Source organism: Cherax quadricarinatus, chromosome 51, assembly GCF_038502225.1.
Source record: "Cherax quadricarinatus isolate ZL_2023a chromosome 51, ASM3850222v1, whole genome shotgun sequence".
NCBI lineage: Eukaryota > Metazoa > Arthropoda > Malacostraca > Decapoda > Parastacidae > Cherax > Cherax quadricarinatus.
This window is the reverse complement of record NC_091342.1, coordinates 6,019,665-6,039,770: the sequence shown is the minus strand read 5'-3', so window position 1 is coordinate 6,039,770 and position 20,106 is coordinate 6,019,665. Positions and strand designations below refer to the sequence as shown.

Below are 20,106 nucleotides of genomic sequence, written 5' to 3'. Positions count from 1 at the left end.
TACCCTGCCGGGTAGACACATTGGACATGTTTCCTACTCCTGCTATCCCTGTTTATCTAGCAGTAAGTAGGTACTTGGGTGTTAGTGGTCTGGTGTGGGTGGCATCCTGGAGGACAAAATCGAAGGATCACAGTGGAAATAAGACAGAAAGTCCTCGATAATATACTAACTTTCTTGGATTATCCTGGGTGGCTAACCTTCCCCCTGGTTAAAAATCTGAACAAATCTTATCTTTTACTTCCAATCTTACATGATTAACTAGGGGTAACACTTCCTAAATAGCACTTCCTGCCTGGTCATCTTGAAACAGGGTTCGATACGGTGTAGGTTGTCAGTGGCCCTTGAAACCCCCAACAATAAAAGAAGTAGATGAGTGTTCCTCTGCGGAGTTTGTGGTCCTGATGAACCCAACAAACAAACAAATAACTCGGCGTAGTTTTGCAGTATTTTAGTTTAAATTTGCTGTCTAATGTTGATGCAACTGCTGTATATATCATTGTTACTGGCTACCACAAAGATAATTACTATATTTAGAAACGTAATTTATTTTAAAGTTTGTTAAAGATTGTTGTTACTTCATTATCCTTACGTTGGTGAAGGGCTCTTGATCTAGGGAATTGGATCTGTGCTCGTTCCCTGAATTGAGCCTGAATGCCTTCTCCCCCTCCCACAGGCGCTGTATAATCCTACTGGTTTAGCGTTCCCCCTTGATTATAATAATAATAATAATTAGCGTTCCCCATGTTTATAATATTTCTATATTAATGCAGTACAGCAGTATGTTAGAACAATCTTTTGGATAATTGGTAATAGTTAGCAACATGTTCTTGGTGGAATTCATTATTTTATTTACAGTAGTGTTCTGCCTCTTATTTTATATCTCTCTAACCCCCCTCCAGGTACTTTCTTAACTAGCAAAAATAGCTAGGTATTTGTATTGTGTATTTATTTTAATTATGCATTATTATGATGGCTCCTGAATATAATACCTTTCCAGATTCCATCACTTCTTAATTGATACCAAAAAAAAAAAAAATAACCATGCTAGATCTGCTGTGACACTTCCCTGGCCCTCTTTTTTTTTTTTTTTACCTGATTCCCCTCCATCATCACCTTACTTCCTCTGTCATCTCTTTCACCTTGGCTATGTAGTACTCATTGACTTTTATGACTCTCTGATCGTGGGTTTTATCCCCACCCGTAGTATGGTTTGTTTACAATCGTGTCATTATGATTTTGTGACTCATTAACTTTTAATGGTTTAGAGCTTTCTGTAAATATAATACTGTAATTCACAATTATTTTATTGAATCTCAACTTGTTTTTCTTATTATTATCTTGTTTTCATGTTTGATAAATGGTATATACTTAAATTCAGAATGGTGTGGATTTATGAAAATAATTTGTGTTGCTGTAAGGTTAATAATTAGATATTACAAGGACCTCAGTGGACATGAGTCACTGACTTTTTGAGTTATTCTGCGTAATTGACACATGTTACTGTGTAAGACAATTGTAATTATCTAAAATTGTGTAACTGCACTTCAATAAACTTATATACATGCTAATAAAATACTTTTAAGGGTTATTTTTGTGTCTCCCAACCAAGCTGAAATAAAAACACTGCACCATAACCTTGATACAGTACAGCATTACACACTACTGCATATTTGATGTGTTTAAACAAGGTCTCTTTCTGTTATATTCTCAGGATAATAGTGTTTGTTCTGAGGACTGTACTACGATACAGTAATATTAAATTCTGCATTCTTTCAGACATTGCCACCATCACTGCAGAAATGTTGAATTTCATTGCTCAGCAGGCATGGAAGTGCTCTGTGGTGAGTCTCTGATCTTGCCCTTTAATGTTGAACTATTATTTGTGTGAGTATCGTTAAGAGATGTAAGTTAGTTCCCTTTTCGTAGCAGTTTTATCTGTAAATATTGTTCAGGTAGTCATCTTGCAATGTTGATTATTCCAGTACTGTATTTATTGGTATAATTAAAGTCACTAATTATCAAGCTTAGTGAAAAAAACAGCAAAGTTTTTAAATTTTCAAGTTGAAATAGAATATTATTTGAACTTATTGAACGGCAAGGCGGTGTTATTTACTTATACATGTAGAAAGTATTGGCAACTGTCCTAGTAATCCCCTCAAGGAAGGTTCCTTGATGTTGGTGAGGGGCTCTTGATTTAGGGAATTGGATCTGTGCTCCAGTTCCCCGAATTAAGCCTGAATGCCTTCCATATCCCCCCCCCAGGCGCTGTATAATCCTCCGGGTTTAGCGCTTCCCCCTTGATTATAATAATAATAATGTCCTAGTAATAATCACTGAACAAGTGATAACTCTATTAGAAGGTAAATGGCACATACAAATTGTGGACAACAAGGATTTTACAATATATGTATATAATGTACAGAATATACTATTTTGTACATGTACAATACTAATTTTGAATTCCATGCTGCTGCAGTCACAAACTTCAGACCAATACTAAATTTTACTAAATGCAAATTAGTTATAATCAGTCTTAAAAATCATCATATATTATAAAATAAATTATAATTGGTTCTCTTGACTGAAAAAATTACACTGTATGACTGTTACAAGCTCAGCATTTTTTTTTATATAACATTATAATAATAATTTGACATAACAAAAGGACATCAACGGCTAAATCTTAAAGCAATAATGTCAAGTACAGTAAACCCTGATTGAACAGACCTCCAGTTAACTGAGTTCAGAAATATGGGACAAAATTCACTAGGTCAGTTGATCTGGAGACTGTGGACCTTGCCCATTGGTTCTGAATCAACTGCCATGATTGCAGCAAAATAATCTCACCTCTATCTATCACAGGTGCCATTACCAGATAACCTGCTTTTCCCAGATTACTTCCTTAAATTGAGGGTTTACTGTAAAGATGGTGCACAAAGAAGGATATCATTGTAATTGTGAATTAAATTTCATCAGGTGCGCTCTTCACTGGTTTTGAGGCTCATGAGCACCAGTAGAAAAATTTTGGTTGAAGATCAACAAATGAAGTCTACACAAAGAGAGAAGTTAACCTTACATTACCTTAGGTCTTGGAACTCAGTCATTAATTATCATTATAGTAAGTGGTACTGTATTTTGTTTTGCTCTTTAGTTGTTTAATTGACAGGCAATACGGAAGGGAGAAGGTGAAAACATGAAAGCAGTATTAAGAGACAGAGCAAGTTGATGTAGGAAATGTTAGGGTCTGGTGAGGACAACAATCAAAATAGAGGCAGAATGACAAGTAAACAAAAGTTCTTTTGTTGCAAGTCACTATAGTTACATGAACCATGGTAGAGTCAGTGATGCTCAGATGCAGTGGATACCTTTATTATTGACATTTTGCCCATGCAGAGGCCTTATCATATTTTATGAAAAGCCTCTGTGTTGGCAGAAACTTGTCATTGATTATAAGGTATCCAATGCATCTAAGTGTCATTTACTACACCTTCTTGGTATTTACAACCATTTCAGTTCCTACACCAGTTTTAGGGACTCTTCGTTAAGAAAAATCGTCAAACAATGCATTATATGGCAGCTTATTCAATTTATTTTTCTTAATACATGACTTAATTATATATAAAAAAAATAGTTTACATTTGTGTAATATGATTGAAGGGAGACAACATAGCCTTCCCAGGAGTGCTGCTCCTACTCAAAACAGATGTGAGATGGAATAGAACACTTGCTACAAGGTATAGAAGCAAGCTGAAAGAGACAGGGGGATAGATGTTTTGAATAGCATTTACAAGAAAGGAATGTTTTGCATATTTCTAGAAGCTTCATTACGGATTGTGTGCTGGAATAATTTTTCACTCTACGATGTGAGAGCAAATAGAAGAATTGATGGAGTATAAGTTACTAGTAAAGCCAATGTTGTAACTTGCCACAATACAGTGAGACTGTTGTATTTTTTCTTTAATTACTGTACTTTCTGAACTGTAACCACATGTGTTTCATAAGGAATTAAAACTACTTACCTCTTCCTTGGTTCAGACTCGATTCCCCTTCATTTCCCAGGTAGTGTATGACTTCTAAGGGTTTTTCACTTCCCAGTGATTGTTATAAAAAATTTTAACCTCTGGGTGTTGTAAAGTACTCCAATACTTTTCAGTACTAATACAGGTTTTTTTCATAATTTTTCAGAGGACATGATTAGTCACAGCGAAGTGCACACTTTTATACGAGACTTCCCCAAAATTAAGACTGTCCTTAAGACTGAACTTGATAAAACATTAACTGTTCTCAAGGTAAATACTTATATTTTTCTTATATTTTGTTTCTTGGTAGTTATTCAAGCTAGTGATGAAGACAAAATTTGTGAATTAGTTAGGGTAGTGTAGGTATTCCACACAGTTTTTTTTGTATTAGAGTTTAGCACACATCCAGAAAATGAATCCGATTAAACTTATGATCTGTATTTGTTGAATTTTGTTTAACTCATGTTAAGCGGTAAACCCATGTGGGCCATTCAGTGCAAGATGTGGTGCAGGTTTGATCCTCCATCTTCTGAGCACCAGACAGATGCCCTTCCTATTGGTACTTGCCTAGATCCTACATTTTCTTGTGATCTGTAGAGTACCTAATGTTATAGAAAGTTTTAGGTACATGCAAAAATATCAGCCAGTTGTGACATGTAATGCACTGGTTTTCTGAGATTTATGGGAGTTTTAAGATTGAAGTGGGTATTATCAAAAATTATCAGTGTAGTAGGCATGATTGAGTTTGCAGTCATTTACTGTAGCTCATGTATGTACTTGTATGTGTTGTTCATATTTCTTCCGAGTTAAATCCCATTTAATTTCAAAGCTACCACTAAAATAATTTGTCTTTGGAATTTTTAAAAATCTTGAAAACTCAAGGAATTATACAAGGAGGATTGATCAAATAATAAGGATCTATTAAGATTAATCTATGATAAGAGCTTGAAAGAACACAGGACTTTTTGGGAAACTTGGGAACAAACTTTCCTCTAGTTATATTTTATTTTATGAAAATTTTATCAAGACATTAACAAAAGTTTCAAATACATCTTCTTGTATTTGAAACTTTTGTTAATGTCTTGGGTTGGAAGGGTTGAAACTATATATGGCTGCTCGTAGCCACATACATAGTTGCAGTCCTTCCATTGCACCAGGGTTACTGACAAAAACCACCCTAAAGCAAAGTACAGCAATATATATTATACAGTAATGGCAATTTCTTTAATGTAATTGCCATAAAATCTTCTATAGTTGGAAAGCATTACAAGTATTGTACAATAGGTGGTTGTAACTATTAATGCTTTATGAACAGCACAGTTAAGTTCCTTTTATATGTAATATAAACTGAAAGTTGCTCTGGTGCATCTGCAGAGTGAAGGCTACAGCTGGGATGAAATTCAAGAGTACAAGGAGATTCTTCTGCTAAATTCTAAAGACTTGAGAGATCGACTTGGAGTTTTGCATGACTTTTTAATACAGACGCCTACACTCCATCAAGTAGTTTAGTGAGTACTGTACTGCCATTCCCATTAGTAATATTCTCACTGAGTTTTTCACCTGCTTTTTAGATGTACTGCACAGATGTTTTCACCTAAGTATGAAAGGTAGGTTCTTACGAATATATTTATAGTTCTTTATTTAAATAAACATAGATGATTCCATTTATATAACTATCTACCTTTATGCCTTAAAGCCATGCACACTCACTGTTGCAAATTTATGTACAGTAACACATTATTTTTGGGATTTGATGAGCTGTTGGAGTGAGAGTAATTAAACATTTATAAAGGAACTCAGGGAAAAGATGTTAGCCAGGCTTGAATTCTTGAATTGTTTGAAATTATCATACAGAATATGATTCAGTATTGCAGAAAGAAAAAATATTCTAACTTCAACAGCTCTTGTATGTAGTACAGGAGGGCCCCCACATTCAACATCTTCTTTTCAGTGTTCCATACTTTTGTTGGTTTTTAATCAAGCCATTATTCATTATGTTTGATGCTTTTTCCACTTTTGCGCCTTTTTCACACATTTGCTTAAGGGAAGGACGACTGGCACCACATTTTAGGGTAAATATTGTATGTACTATGTATTTATTTTTCTTTTGTAACTGTTTTTTATGCCTAGCTGTATTTAGCACTTAATATATGATAGTGTAAACATGTAATCAGGCATTTGATGCATTCGATATTGAAAAACATGCTCTTTTCCACCCACCGTCGATTTTTGCTTATTGCTGGGAACTGGGAACACACTACATTGGTACCCTGAGTTTCATACACCTCCCAACTCGAACATCTATGCAAGTGTATTATTGTAAGTGCTTTTGTAAATGTATTTTTGAGGGTCTGAAAGGGACTAATCTAATTTACATCATTCCTTATGGGAACAAATTTGTTCGGTAATGACACTTGAACAGCCTTCTGGAATGAATTATGGCCGAAACTCAGGGTACCACTGTACAGTGGACCCTCGCCTAACGCTATTACTCCGTTCCTGAGAGCTCAACGTTAGGCGAAATTATCGTTAGGCGAAATTATCGTTAGGCGAATTAATTTTCCCCATAAGAAATAATGGAAATCAAATTAATCCGTTCCTGACACCCCAAAGTATGAACAAAAAAAAATTTTTACCACATGAAATATTAATTTTAATACACACAAACTGAAGAAGACATGCACAGTTACATGACACTTACCTTTATTGAAGATCTAGTGATGATTGATGGGATGGGAGGAGGGGAGACTGTGGATGGTGTTAATGTTTAGAAGGGGAATCTCCTTCCATTGGGACTTGAGGTGGCAAGTCCTTTCCCGGGGTTACTTCCCTTCTTCTTTTAATGCCACTAGGACCAGCTTGAGAGTCACTGGACCTCTGTCGCATAACACATCTGTCCATAGAGGCCTGTACCTCCCGTTCCTTTATGACATTCCTAAAGTGTTTCACAACATTGTCAGTGTACAGGTTGCCAACACGGCTTGCAATAGCTGTGTGAGGGTGATTTTCATCAAAAAAGGTTTGCACTTTAAGCCACGTTGCACACATTTCCTTAATCTTTGAAGTAGGCAACTTCCTCAATTTCTCTATTCCCTCCTCCGAAGCAGTTTCCTTAGGTGTGGCCTCTTGCTGTTGAAGATGATCTAGCAGCTCATCAGTGGCTAGTTCTTCATTGTCCTCCTCCACCAACTCTTCCATATTCTCCCCACTAACCTCCAACCCCAAGGACTTCCCCAATGCCACAATGGATTCCTCAACTGGCCAGTTTCTTCCAAGCAGAGTTCAAGGTCCTCTTAGTCACTTCCTCCCAAGCCTTACCTATAATGTTTACACAATTGAGGATGCTAATGTGATCTCTCCAAAACTCTCTTAGAGTCAATTGAGTTTCTGAGGTCACTACAAAGCACCTTTCAAACATAGCTTTTGTGTACAGTTTCTTGAAGTTGGAAATGACCTGCTGGTCCATGGGCTGCAGGAGAGGAGTGGTATTAGGAGGCAAAAACTTGACCTTAATGAAGCCTATTTCCGCAGAAAGTCGCTCTGCCATGTCTGAAGGATGACCAGGAGCATTGTCTAATACCAGGAGGCACTTAAGGTATAATTTCTTTTCAATTAGGTAATTTTTCACAGTGGGGGCAAATGCATGGTGTAACCAGTCATAGAAAAAGTCCCTAGTGACCCATGCCTTACTGTTTGCCCTCCACAGCACACACAAATTAGCCTTGAGGACATTGTTTTTCCTAAACACTCTGGGAGTTTCAGAGTGATACACCAATAAAGGCTTCACTTTGCAATCACCACTAGTAAAAAAAAAAACACTAGCATTGGCATACATCAACAGAGTAAGCCTGTCTTTCATAGGCTTATGTCCTGGGAGTGCCTTTTCCTCCTGAGTAATGTAGGTCCTGCTTGGCATTTTCTTCCAACACAGGCCTGTTTCGTCACAATTAAACACTTGTTCAGGTTTCAGTCCTTCACTGTCTATGTACTCCTTGAATTCCTGCACAAATTTTTCAGCCGCTTTGTGGTCCAAACTGGCAGCCTCACCATGCCTTATCACACTATGTATGCCACTACGATTCTTAAATCTCTCAAACCAACCTTTGCTGGCCTTAAATTCACTCACATCATCACTAGTTGCAGGCATTTTTCTAATTAAATCGTCATGCAACTTCCTAGCCTTTTCACATATGATCGCTTGAGAGATGCTATCTCCTGCTATCTGTTTTTCGTTTATCCACACCAATAACAGTCTCTCAACATCTTCTATCACTTGCGATCTCTGTTTCAAAAACAAAGTTGCACTTTTGGCAAGAACAGCTTCCTTGATTGCCGTTTTCTTGGCCACAATAGTAGCGATGGTTGATTGGGGTTTTGTGTACAACCTGGCCATGTCGGAGACACACACTCTGCTTTCATACTTAGCAATGATCTCTTTCTTCATATCCATAGTAATTCTCACTCTTTTTGCTGTAGGGTTGGCACTAGAAGCTTTCATGAGGCCCATGGTGACTTATTTTGGAGGTGCAATCACTAAAAAGGCTGTGATGATATGAAATGTTCCGATTGTATGCTTGGAAGCGACCGCGGTGGCTGGCTTGTAAACACTGGCACCCACGGAACAAGTGAGGCGGGCTCAGGCCGCACGTGGACGCGTTTCGTATGAATCGCGTTGAGCGAGTTTTTTAGCAAAATTTTTGCGTTAAAATGTATCGTTAGGCGGATTTAACGTTATGCGATGAGTTCGTTAGGCAAGGGTCCACTGTATATGTGTATTACTATTATTGGATATCCTTTACTGTGTGTTTGTATGTATGTATGTATATATGTTTATATGTATGTATATGTTTTAAATCTTCTTTCCTGAACTTTAAATAATGATTACAATTTAAGATTGTTCAGCAGTTTCAAACTAGACATGTTATTAATACAGCAATTCCAAAAATAATTTTAATTATTTCCAGTGTCTCAGAGATCATGCATTGTAGTGTTAATGTTCTGAAGGATTACAATGTGTACAATCCAAGCCTGAATATTGTTAAGCATCTGATGAGGGCCAAGGACTTCCAGCTTACCAAGAGTGTGTATGATCATTTTATTGAACAATATCAGTATGATGAAAGTGTCTCACTAAAGGATCTTTACATGTTTCTTTTGAAGAATTATATAGCACTGAGGTGAGTAATGCTTATACATATTTTAATTAAAAAATAAAGCTTGCTTGATGTATGGGCATGTAGAGAGAATGATTATATCATGAATGCTGAATATATCCATACATCTATTTATCACAGTAGGTATTGTGGCTTTTATTCTTGAAGAGGGTATATGCCTTTCTAGTTTGTTTGTTCTTTTATACAGATTCTCAAAACCTGTCCATGAAGTTGAACTGCTATTTGAAAAGGACTGGTTACCCAAATGGAAGCGACTTTCTGCATATATTTGGATATGTAATGTCATTATTAACATGTTACAGCTTGACTTCTCAACTGTAAGTACACGTTTTATATCGTAATATAATTTATTATTCTCTCTTACCATTATTATTATTATTATAATCAAAAAGAAGCGCTAAGCCACAAGGACTATACAGCGCTGCAGGGCAGGAAGGAAGTGAGGGCATCAGGTGGCAAAAGGGAGATGGATGAGCAACAGGTTACGGATAACAGCGGGGCAGTGGATGGTGAAAGGGTAAAGGGCAGCAAGAGACTGAACCAGAAAGGGCTGAGGGGAGTGCGAAAAGTATCATCAGAGTTTGTGGAGTAAATCGGACGTTGTCAAGAAGTCAATGAGAGAGTCAGGATTAAAGGAGGGTCCATCAGCAAGAAGGGAAGGTAAAGAGAGAGTAGTAGAACGAAGACGACGTTGGAGGTAAATTCTGCGTGCTCGTTGATAGAGAGGGCAGTCTAACAGAATGTGGCTAATCGATACTGGAACTTGACACTGCTCACAGAGAGGAACAGGGTGCCTCTCCATGAGATACCCATGAGTAAGACGAGTGTGGCCAATGCGAAGGCGGGAGAGAGTGGTCTCCCAACTTCGGCACTGATGACAAGAAGACGGCCAGTAACCTATGCTCGGTTTAATAGAATGAAGTTTGTTACCGAGCAGAGTTGACCAACGTTGTTGCCAACGGGTGCGAAGGTGGGTAGCTATTGCAGCAAAATAGTCCAGAAATGGAACACCTCGATAGGAAATTGGTAGGTCATATACTGCTGACCGCGCAGCAGTGTCTGCCTGTTCATTGCCCTGTACGTCGACATGACCAGGGACCCAACAAAAAACAATATCTTTATGTTTGGTAGAGATACGGCGTAGCCAAAGTTGGATACGGAGAACTAGGGGATGAGATGTATCAAATTTTCGTATAGCCTGTAGAGCACTAAGGGAGTCTGAGACTACTACAAATGATGACACAGGCATAGATGCAATACGAATAAGTGCTGCAAGAATGGCATACAGTTCAGCAGTAAAAATGCTAGCTGAAGATAGTAAATGCCCTCGTACGACGCTGTCCGGAAACACTGCTGCGAATCCGACGCCGTCTGAAGACTTAGAGCCATCTGTGTACACAGCGGTGGCATGAGAATGGGAGTGGAAGTGATCAAGAAAAAGAGAGCGGGAAGCCACCGTAGGCAGTTGAGCTTTCGAGCAAGGGAGTGAGAAAGAACAGACCCGAACAGCTGGAACTTCCCAGGGGGGCAGGGAAAAGTGAGATGCTACATGAACATATAAAGGTGGTAACTGAAGGGAAGACAAGAGTGAATGTAGGCGAAGAGAAAAGGGACGGAGCAAACAGGGGCGGCGAACGAATAAAGAATGTCTACTAATATCGGTGACCATTCTATAAATGGAAGGATTGTGTAGATCGTGAGAGCGTACATAGTAACGAAGGCAATGGGCATCACGGCGATCAGACAAGGATGGAACATTTGCTTCTGTATAGAGGCTCTCAACAGGGGAAGAGCGAAAAGCACCAAGGCACAAACGTAAGCCTTGGTGATGGATAGAGTTAAGGCTAGAGAGAGTAGCAGGAGAGGCCGCGGAATAAATCTGGTCACCATAATCGAGTTTCGATAAAACGAGGGCTGAATGTAGGCGAAGCAGAGTTCGACGATCAGCTCCCCAGGAAAGATGAGCAAGGGTTTTAAGAAGGTTTAGCCGGCTGTGACAAGTTGCCTTCAGAGAGGTAATGTGAGGTTTCCAGGTTAACCGACGGTCAAAGAGAAGGCCTAGAAACCTGACTGTATCACGTTCGGGGATACGGGAGCCATAGAGATACAAAGGATGATCGGAGATAACAGAGCGTCTAGTGAAAGTAATTTGGTGAGTTTTGGTACTTGAAAATTTAAACCCATGTGTGGTGGCCCAAGTGGAAACACGGTCGACCGCGTGCTGGAGAGAAACTGCAATAAGGTGACAGTCAGCGCCTGCACAAGCAATAGCGAAGTCATCAACATAGAGTGATGACCAAATATTGGGTGGAAGAACAGAGGCCAAATCATTTATAGCAAGGAGAAAAAGTGTTGTGCTTAGAACACATCCCTGAGGGACACCTTCAGCTTGGACGAAGTCCGGGGAAAGAACATTATTGACTCGAACACGGAAATGTCTGTCAGTTAAAAAGTTCTTAAGGAAGGATGGTAGATTGCCTCGGAGGCCTAAGGAATGGGCCTGGGCCAAAATATTATACCTCCAAGTTGTGTCATATGCCTTCTCAAGGTCAAAAAATATGGCAATAACTGAGTGATTATTCGCAAAGGCATTACGAACATACGTATCCAAGCGTAGTAAGGGGTCTATGGTAGAACGACCCTTACGAAAGCCATATTGACTAGCGGAGAGACTGTTGTGAGTCTCTAAATACCACATTAAACGTCGATTTACGAGGCGTTCCATCACTTTGCAAACTGCACTTGTAAGAGCGATGGGGCGATAGTGGGAGGCATCATGTCCTGTAGTACCCGGTTTGCGGAAAGGGAGAACAATGGCAGATTTCCACAGCTGGGGAAGAACTCCTTGTGCCCAAATAAGATTGAAGAGGTGTAAGAGGACTACAAGGGCTGACCGATGTAAATGTTGTAACATACGAATATGAATGTCATCAGGCCCAGCTGCCGATGATCGGCAGGCTGAGAGCGTTGCCTCCAGTTCTTGAAGTGTAAAAGGCACATTATACTGTTCTTCTCCGAGAGAAGAAAAGTCCAAGGGTACTAACTCTCTGGCAGACTTTGAGGAAAGAAACGAGGGGCATAGATGGAGCCCTCGGGAAATACGGACCAGATGTGTGCCAAGTTCAATGGCAACGTCGAGAGGGTTTGCTATATCAACACCAGTGACCCGTAGAACAGGAGCCGGGTCAGGAGAGTATTTACCACTCAATTTCCTCACTTTTTTCCAGACTGCACTCATAGAAGAAGCAGAGGTGATGGTGGAAACATAGTCTCGCCAACAAGTGCGTTTAGCTTCACGGATGACATGGCGAGCGATCGCACGCTTCTGCTTAAAATCAACAAGTCTCTCAGCGGTTCTATTGTACCGGTACCTGCCCCATGCAGCACGTTTCAAACGTACTGCACGAGCACAAGCAGGAGACCACCAAGGCACGCACTTCTGAGAATGCCTGCCTGAGGTTTGGGGTATAGAATGAGAAGCTGCGGTATAAACTGATGTCGAGAAGATGTGTAGGAGCTCATCAATGGAGGATGAAGAAGGAACCTCACTAAAAGCAGTGAGGTGTGAGTAAAGATCCCAATTTGCCCGATCAAATTGCCAGCGAGGGTTACGGGAAGGTGGTGAATAGGAAGGAGAAGTAAGAATGATCGGAAAATGATCGCTGTCATGTAAGTCTGGTAGAACAGACCAGGTGAAGTCTAGTGCAGTGGAGGAAGAGCAGACTGATAGATCGATGCAAGAGAGAGTATGAGTACGAGGATCAAAATGGGTGGGAGTACCCGTATTTAAAACATGGAGGGGGTGAGAGGCAAGAAAAGCCTCCAACTGAATGCCACGTGAGTCACAATGAGACCCCCCCCAGAGGAAATGGTGGGCATTAAAATCACCAAGTAACAGAAGTGGTGGTGGTAAGGATGAAACAAGAAAGGCAAAGTCTGGGATAGAAAATGCTCGAGAAGGAGAGAGATATAAAGAACATATTGTAAACCACTTATTCAAGTGGATACGGGCTGCAGTGTAATGCAGCGAGGTATGGACAAATAGTTGACAGTACGGAATATCATTGCGTAGAAGAAGGGCACTTTCATTAAAGGTCCCATCTGAGAAAGGATCCGAAGAATACAATAAATTATAGCCTGAGATAGGTTGGAAAACAGCCGAGTGTAATTTTGGTTCTTGTAAGCAAGCACCAACAGGGGAAAACCTGGAAAGCAACATCTGAAGCTCACCCCGATTACCCCTGAGGCCGCGGATATTCCACTGTAAATAGGCCATGATTGGCGATGAAGAAAATATCAGGAATCTGTAGGTAAAGGCACCTACGGACTAGAGGGGTTAGAAAAGTCAACGTGTGGTGGCATTGGAAGATGTTCAAGTAGCGAAGGAACGGAGCGTTGCGAAGAATGGGGTTGTGAAGATGGAGGAGAGGGAAGAGAAGGAACAGGAAGTGAATCAGTGTCCATTGAAGGTTTAGTCTCTGCAATATATTCTGAAATGGCTTCAAGTGTTTCTGAATTCAAAGATGTATGGGAAACCATATTGGAGATAGGAGGAGGAGGGTGAGTAAAGATTGGGACAGTAATGGACTGTACCAAAGTAGAGGGGGAGGGAAAAGTGTAAGGGACTGGAGATGAAGTGTGGGGGGGGACAGAAGAGGTAGAAACCTGGGAGGTGACAGAAGAGGGAGAAACTTGGGAGGGGACGGGGGTGGAAGGCATAGTACGAGGAGGAGGGTGAATCTCCACACTTGTAATAGAGCCAGAGAGAGGGGAAGAACTAGGTACAGAGACTGGAAAGGTAACGTGTGGAGGTGGAAGAAGGGAAGGAAGGGGCAAAGAAGATTTGAGCAATGTGGATTTTTTGGACTTCTGAGTAGAGGGGCGATTGGTATTAGGTGTCGTACGAGGTCTTGTCGATACTGGGGCTTGTGAGGAAGGACGCGAAGATGTGAGAACAGACTGAGTTGTAGTCGGGACGTCAGAGCCAAGGACAGCAAAAGGATTAGATGCCGTAGTGGCTATGGGAGGGGTAACAACAGAGGAGGCTGCAGAAGATGGGACCCCAGAAGTGGGGGGACGTTTGGAAACACGAGAATAAGAAACACGGGGTAGTCTCCCTTGGAGGCGGAGATGAGTAACTGCCATAGCATAAGGGAGACCTTCTGCCTCTTTGAGGCAACGGATTTCACGTTCATTTAAGTAGACCTGGCAACGGCGGGAGTACGAAGGGTGAGCTTCATTACAATTAAGGCAAGATGGAGGTTGACTGCAAGATGTATTAGAATGGTTGTCGGCACCACAGACTGGGCATTCGGCCATAGATCTGCAATATTTCGCTGGGTGACCAAAACGCCAGCAATTTCTACATTGTTGCGGTGTAGGTATCACCTTTCGAACTTGTAACCGATGTCCCGCGACATATACAGAGGACGGGAGTTCTCGGCTGTCAAAAGTTAAACGAGCCACATTGCAAGGGTAACGTCTCCGCCCCCGGGCAGGAAGGACATAAGTGTCTACTTTGAGGATTGGGAGATCCTGGAGTTCCAGCTGTTCAAAAATGTCATTGCCACATGACTGGAAATTCTGTTGGACTATGGTATGGGGCAGAATGACAGTACCACTACAAGAATTGAGAGAAAGATGTTTTTCAATAGTGATAGGAGTAGTATCGATATTCGAAAGGAGAGAAAGATCATGAGCTTGGGTAGCATTCTGGACAGTGACGATGCGTGTACCGCTCTTGAGAGCGTGAAATGAAATATCTCTGCCAACATGACGCAGGAGCGCTTTGGCAATACTATGGTCAGAAAGGTAGGCAGAAGAAGAAGTTGGTCTTAAAGTAAAGAATTTAGTCCATTGTGTGGTCCGAAACTGAGCGTGGAGAGGGAGTGCTTGACGTGTCGGTCGTTTCCGAGTAGAATGGGAAGGTAATGACGGAGCATCATCAGGAGATTGACGTTGGCGTTTAGGAGTAGGACCGGAGTTGGTCCGGCAGGAAATGGGTGGGCGATTCGAAAATTGCCGTACCGTAGAGGGAGAAGCCGGAAGCATAGTCAAAGGAGAGCGGAGTTCAGACAAATCGAAGGAGTCAGTCGAAGCCCCGGTACCTGAAGCGGGTGAGGAAACAGCACCAGCAAGAGGTACAGGGGCATCAGGAGTGTCCGAAGAGTGGTCTAAACACAAGGCAGGGTCAGAATGGGGTGCGGTATCAAGAAGGGGCCCGGGGGTAGTGGTTTCATGGACTAGGGCTGCCATGGTTAGGTTACTCCTTTGCTTTTTGTTTTTAAGAAAAAAAAAGAAAGAAGAAAAGAAAATAAAAATAAAAAAAAGAATAAAAAAAGGGGGGAGCGGGGAGGAATAGTTCCCAGGAGGAATGAAAGGGCCGGAAATCCCCCTCCGCGCCCAAGAGGACTCGACACCGCTAGTAGCGCAGATGCAGCATGGAACCCGTGCCATACCCTACCCTTCATGCCAGTAAACCAGCAATCTGGGATAGCAACCTCACATCTGCCGAGCTACCTCGGTGGACAAAAGAGAGGGCGGCCGGATATCCGCCACAAAGCATACCTCCTTCAGCCACCACCCCCGGAATCCGAAAGGTGGCTTCCAGAGATACACCCGTCGCCCAAAAGACACCCAAAGCTACTCCGGGATACCGAAGAGGGATCGGGACATCCCCAGGCAATCCAGATTCCACGGCAAACTACGCCACCGCCAAGAAACCTCAACGGAATGGGATGGACCCCGGTGTCCTTTCCCCTACCTAGGAACTAGTGCGCCTGTGGGAGAAATCACGAAGGCCAAGAAGAGGAAGGGCAAAAGGGAGGGGTGAGGAGGAGGAGGAGGAATGGAAAAAGGGGAGGATGGGGAGGATGGGATAGGGGAGGGGAGAATGGGGGGTAATTAGGTTCGGTCTGATCTCTCTTACCAACACTACTTTATTATGATAACAGTTGAATGCCAAATTTCACTAGGGTTAGGTTGTTTGAGGTCCTCATGAACTAAGACTTCTCAGATGTTACAATATCATTCTGTTTGTAATACATTTTGTTTCAGATTTAGATCCATTTTGTCTTTTAAAGATGATATTTCTTTAAATATCACTCTAGTCTATTTAATATTCATAAAAAAAGTCCAGGAAGGAAAAAAAAATTAGGCACGAAAAGTAATTGGGCACATTTTGAACGAAATCCTATGATTAGTTTTCATTTCAGGGGTCATATGCTAAGCCCAAAAATGGGCACTCTGAAACTCATGAATAATTAATAGGACACAATACAGGCATACTTCATTAATACTTCGCTCATTTGTGAATGCTTCACTAATGCAGTCCTTTTCAGTTATAGTCATGTTTATTACTTTTGGCGCTTTTGCCTTGCTCTTAAGATGGTTTACAGCAATTTTCAATTTTTTTTTTATTATTTTTTAGTTTTCCATCTTCTTGTTAAGCCTACTGGTATTGTGCATTTAATACATGATAGTGTAAACATGTTTTTAGATTTTCGTATGGACTGGAAAATGAAAAAAAAGAACCTAACCTGCCGTATCAGTAAAGTATGCCTGCATGAAGTTTATGGCATTTATTGAGAAGATGCTTTGTCCACCATGGATATGTGGTTGGATGTGCATAGTGTGTCTTATTTACATACTTGTCAGTATATCTTACCATTGATATTAAAAACTGTCCACATAAAGCACTGCAGCAAAACACTGGATATATAATCAAAGCAAATAAACTTGGAAGGTCATGAGTTTGGGAGTTTGAAATTGTAGTATCACCAACTTGGATATATTTTGCTTTCAGTCTGTATTCAGCATGCAGCATTTGTATGGGGGGTATTGTATTAATACTACATATTAATTAATATCAATAAGGAACTATATGGTAATTCTGTACTAACGCTAGATTATTTTTTCAAAAATATATATATTATGTGGTATTTTTAATATTGTTTTAGTAAATTTTTATGGTATAGGTGATTTGTTACTGTAATAAGTCAATCAGTTTTCTCAAAACACTCTGCTAATGTTACCAAAATACACTAAGACGATGGCAGTGTTAGGGGTATTACCAGTATAATTTTTTCCCATATTTTTTTGGAGTGTATTTTTTTTTTTTTTCAAAAGGGCCCTACCCCAGTGCTCTTGGTCTTGGTGTGCAGGAATGTATACTGTAAACAGATGATTTACTAGGCAAAAAGTTATCTAACACTGTTACTAGTTGTATAGATATTATATCAACTGTTTGCTATTTCTTACACAAATGGTAGTTTTTCTTACTTTGAAATGATAATTTTTAACCTTCATTTGCAAATGCAATACATTGCTTGTAGTGTTGTGCATCTTATTCCTGTGTCCGAGGTAGCCATAATTTCTTGTAATTTTTTTTACATTCTCCATGGGGAAGTGGAGAAGAATACTTCCTCTGTAAGCCATGCATGTTGTAAACAGCAACTAAAATGCCAGGAGAAAGAGGCTAGTAACCCCCTTCTCCTGTATAAATTACTGAATGTAAAAAGAAGAAAAACTTCTGTTTCTTCTTTTGCAGGTCACCTGCCTTGGTGGGAGATGGCCATGAGTTAAAATAAAAATTCTTACATCCTTTAATGTCAATTGTCCATGATAATAGGGAATTATGATAATTATAATGATGATAATTATCTCTCAAATATAAAACTGGGAACCTATTTTACCATTGCCTCTTCTGAAACTAGTCAAACAATCTTAGTAGCATAATAATTTTTATTTCTAGTACTTATCAGATTTTGGTGAGCTTAGCTGGTACAGTAATGGTTAGTTTATATGATTCAAATTACATAAGGAGTGCACTCAAGGACTACAGTTACTCAGTTACTTTGTTTGCAGGTCCTAGACAACAAAACTTTACTTGACTTGGATCCAGTAAAAGTAACTGAACTACTTGATAAACATCCATATATTGGCACGTCATCAGTAAAGGATATTATTGTGAATTTTCCCTCTTTCCTCTCAATACCAATTACAAACATTGACATATGGAATAATATGCTTAAGAAGTATGGAGGTAAGAAATTACTTTGTTGTATGTAATGAATGTATATATGCTAATTTTGTTATCTCTCATTTATTATAGTATGACACAAGATGTATTCTGTCTGAACAAAAGAATTCCCAGATGTCTTCTTCATATTCCAGAATGGCCATATATTTGATTTCATATTTTTTTCCCAGCAGTTGGAAGCATCAACAACTACATTAATCTGTTTTCTTTTGTTAACAGTCACAGCATTCAAGTTTAATAAAGAAGCATTGGTGTTTTTTAAAAGTCATGCCTTTAAGGATGTTGAAGAAAGATTAAATGTGCTAGTGAGACTTCCAGAATGGCAGGTATGTGGAGGCTCCTACTAAAGGACTTAAATTTTTTTTTACAAGTCTTTTTCCACCCAGGTTGGGTACCAAAACCATGGAAATAGTCACCATCATTCATTCAGTATCTCCTTTTATTGTAGCTGATTTTTACAGTGTTGAGTTATTTAGCTGTTTTAACTGCTAAGGTTTAAATAATAAGAAATTACAAGGACCCCAATGGAAATAAATCACTTTGACTTTTTTGGGTTATCCTAGGTAATATAAACATATGTTACTGTCTATGATAATTTGTGTAATCGGTATTTATGTGTACCTGCACCTAAATTCATAACCTTACTTGCCAGAAGGGCACAGATATCACCATTCAAATAACCCTCTGGACTGCAGCATCCCGCTCATCTAATTCATAGAAATTATGCGCAACATGTTGGTTGAGTCAGGAACAAGGGGCTAGTAACTCCTGTATGTTACTAAATTTAAGAAGAGAAACTTTCGTTTTTCTTTTTGGATCATTCTGCCTCAGTAGGATGCGACTGGTGCATTGAAAGATGTTAGTTGAGTCCTGGATACAGGAGATAGTGGCTGCATTCTGAAGGATACCTTTGATGAGTTTCGAGCGTTTCTACTCCTGGAGCTTGGCCATGGGCCAGGCTCATCTGGTGCTCGCCTGATCAACCAGGCTGTTGCTGTTGGAGGCTGGGGTGAGGATGTTATAATTTGGAGTATCATTTGAATTGTGATGTCTGTGTACTTATGGCAAAACAGCTATTGAATAAATGATGGTGAATATTTATTTATTTTTTTTTTTTGGGGGGGGGGGGGGTCACCCTACCCTAGTGGGAGATGGCCAGTGTGGTAAAAAAAAAAAATCACTTGGTCCTCATCACTGCTTAGTGTCTTACAAAACACTTTGCAACCAAATTTTCAAATTAGTCCTTGAAATGTTTTAACATTATTTATGCTAGGATATACTGTACTGTATATGATAATCACTAATACATTATGAAAACTCTGATTTTATTGTGATCTTACTTGCAAAGGGCTTCCTATTTACTATGCAGTTAAAATAATATTCACCTTACATTTAACACAATACTTACAAAAGTTTATAAACACAGGTTAGGCAAGGCTTTTTTCTCATTTCAGTATTTCTAATGTGCCTCTATTACAGTGATCCATCTACCTGAGAACTATCAACTTATGCACTAAAGTCTTAAGTATATGATTAGAACTCCAGCAAGATACAAATGTAATTTTTTTTATAGAGAAGGTTTTATGTAATGTAATCAAATATTATTTTATTTTCAACCAGTCACACCATCTCTGAAGGATCAGAAATTGCTATTTTAGCTTAATATTTGCACATTATATTTTTTATTTAATACACTTAGTATGTGGAAGAGGTCTCTTACATGATAAGAAATATGAGAGAGTGTCCTGTAACTGGATTGCTAGCACACTCAGCTCATGCACTGAGGTCCGGGGGTCGATCCCCGGTATGGGTGGAAACATCAGGATGTGTTTCCTTAAGACACCTGCTGTCCATGTTCACCTATCAGTAAAAT

At 39.8% G+C, this 20,106-nt stretch overlaps 1 protein-coding gene across 3 annotated transcripts in view; it reads left to right on the top strand.

The window, feature by feature from the left end:
- The first annotated feature begins 350 nt into the window (after positions 1-350).
- Positions 351-20,106, top strand: part of LOC128705687 (uncharacterized) — a 30,550-nt gene continuing 10,794 nt past the window's right edge. For 2 of the 3 annotated variants that reach the window (XM_070095728.1, XM_070095726.1), the window contains exons 1-9: positions 398-538; positions 1,777-1,841; positions 2,977-3,118; positions 4,186-4,289; positions 5,394-5,527; positions 8,984-9,196; positions 9,381-9,510; positions 18,059-18,236; positions 18,453-18,559. In XM_070095728.1, coding sequence (XP_069951829.1) covers positions 1,800-1,841; positions 2,977-3,118; positions 4,186-4,289; positions 5,394-5,527; positions 8,984-9,196; positions 9,381-9,510; positions 18,059-18,236; positions 18,453-18,559 — 1,050 coding nt within the window. In that variant the 5' untranslated portion in view covers positions 398-538; positions 1,777-1,799. Of the gene's footprint in view, positions 539-1,776; positions 1,842-2,976; positions 3,119-4,185; positions 4,290-5,393; positions 5,528-8,983; positions 9,197-9,380; positions 9,511-18,058; positions 18,237-18,452; positions 18,560-20,106 lie in introns of all 3 variants that reach the window. The other variant, XM_070095727.1, reaches the window with a different exon arrangement.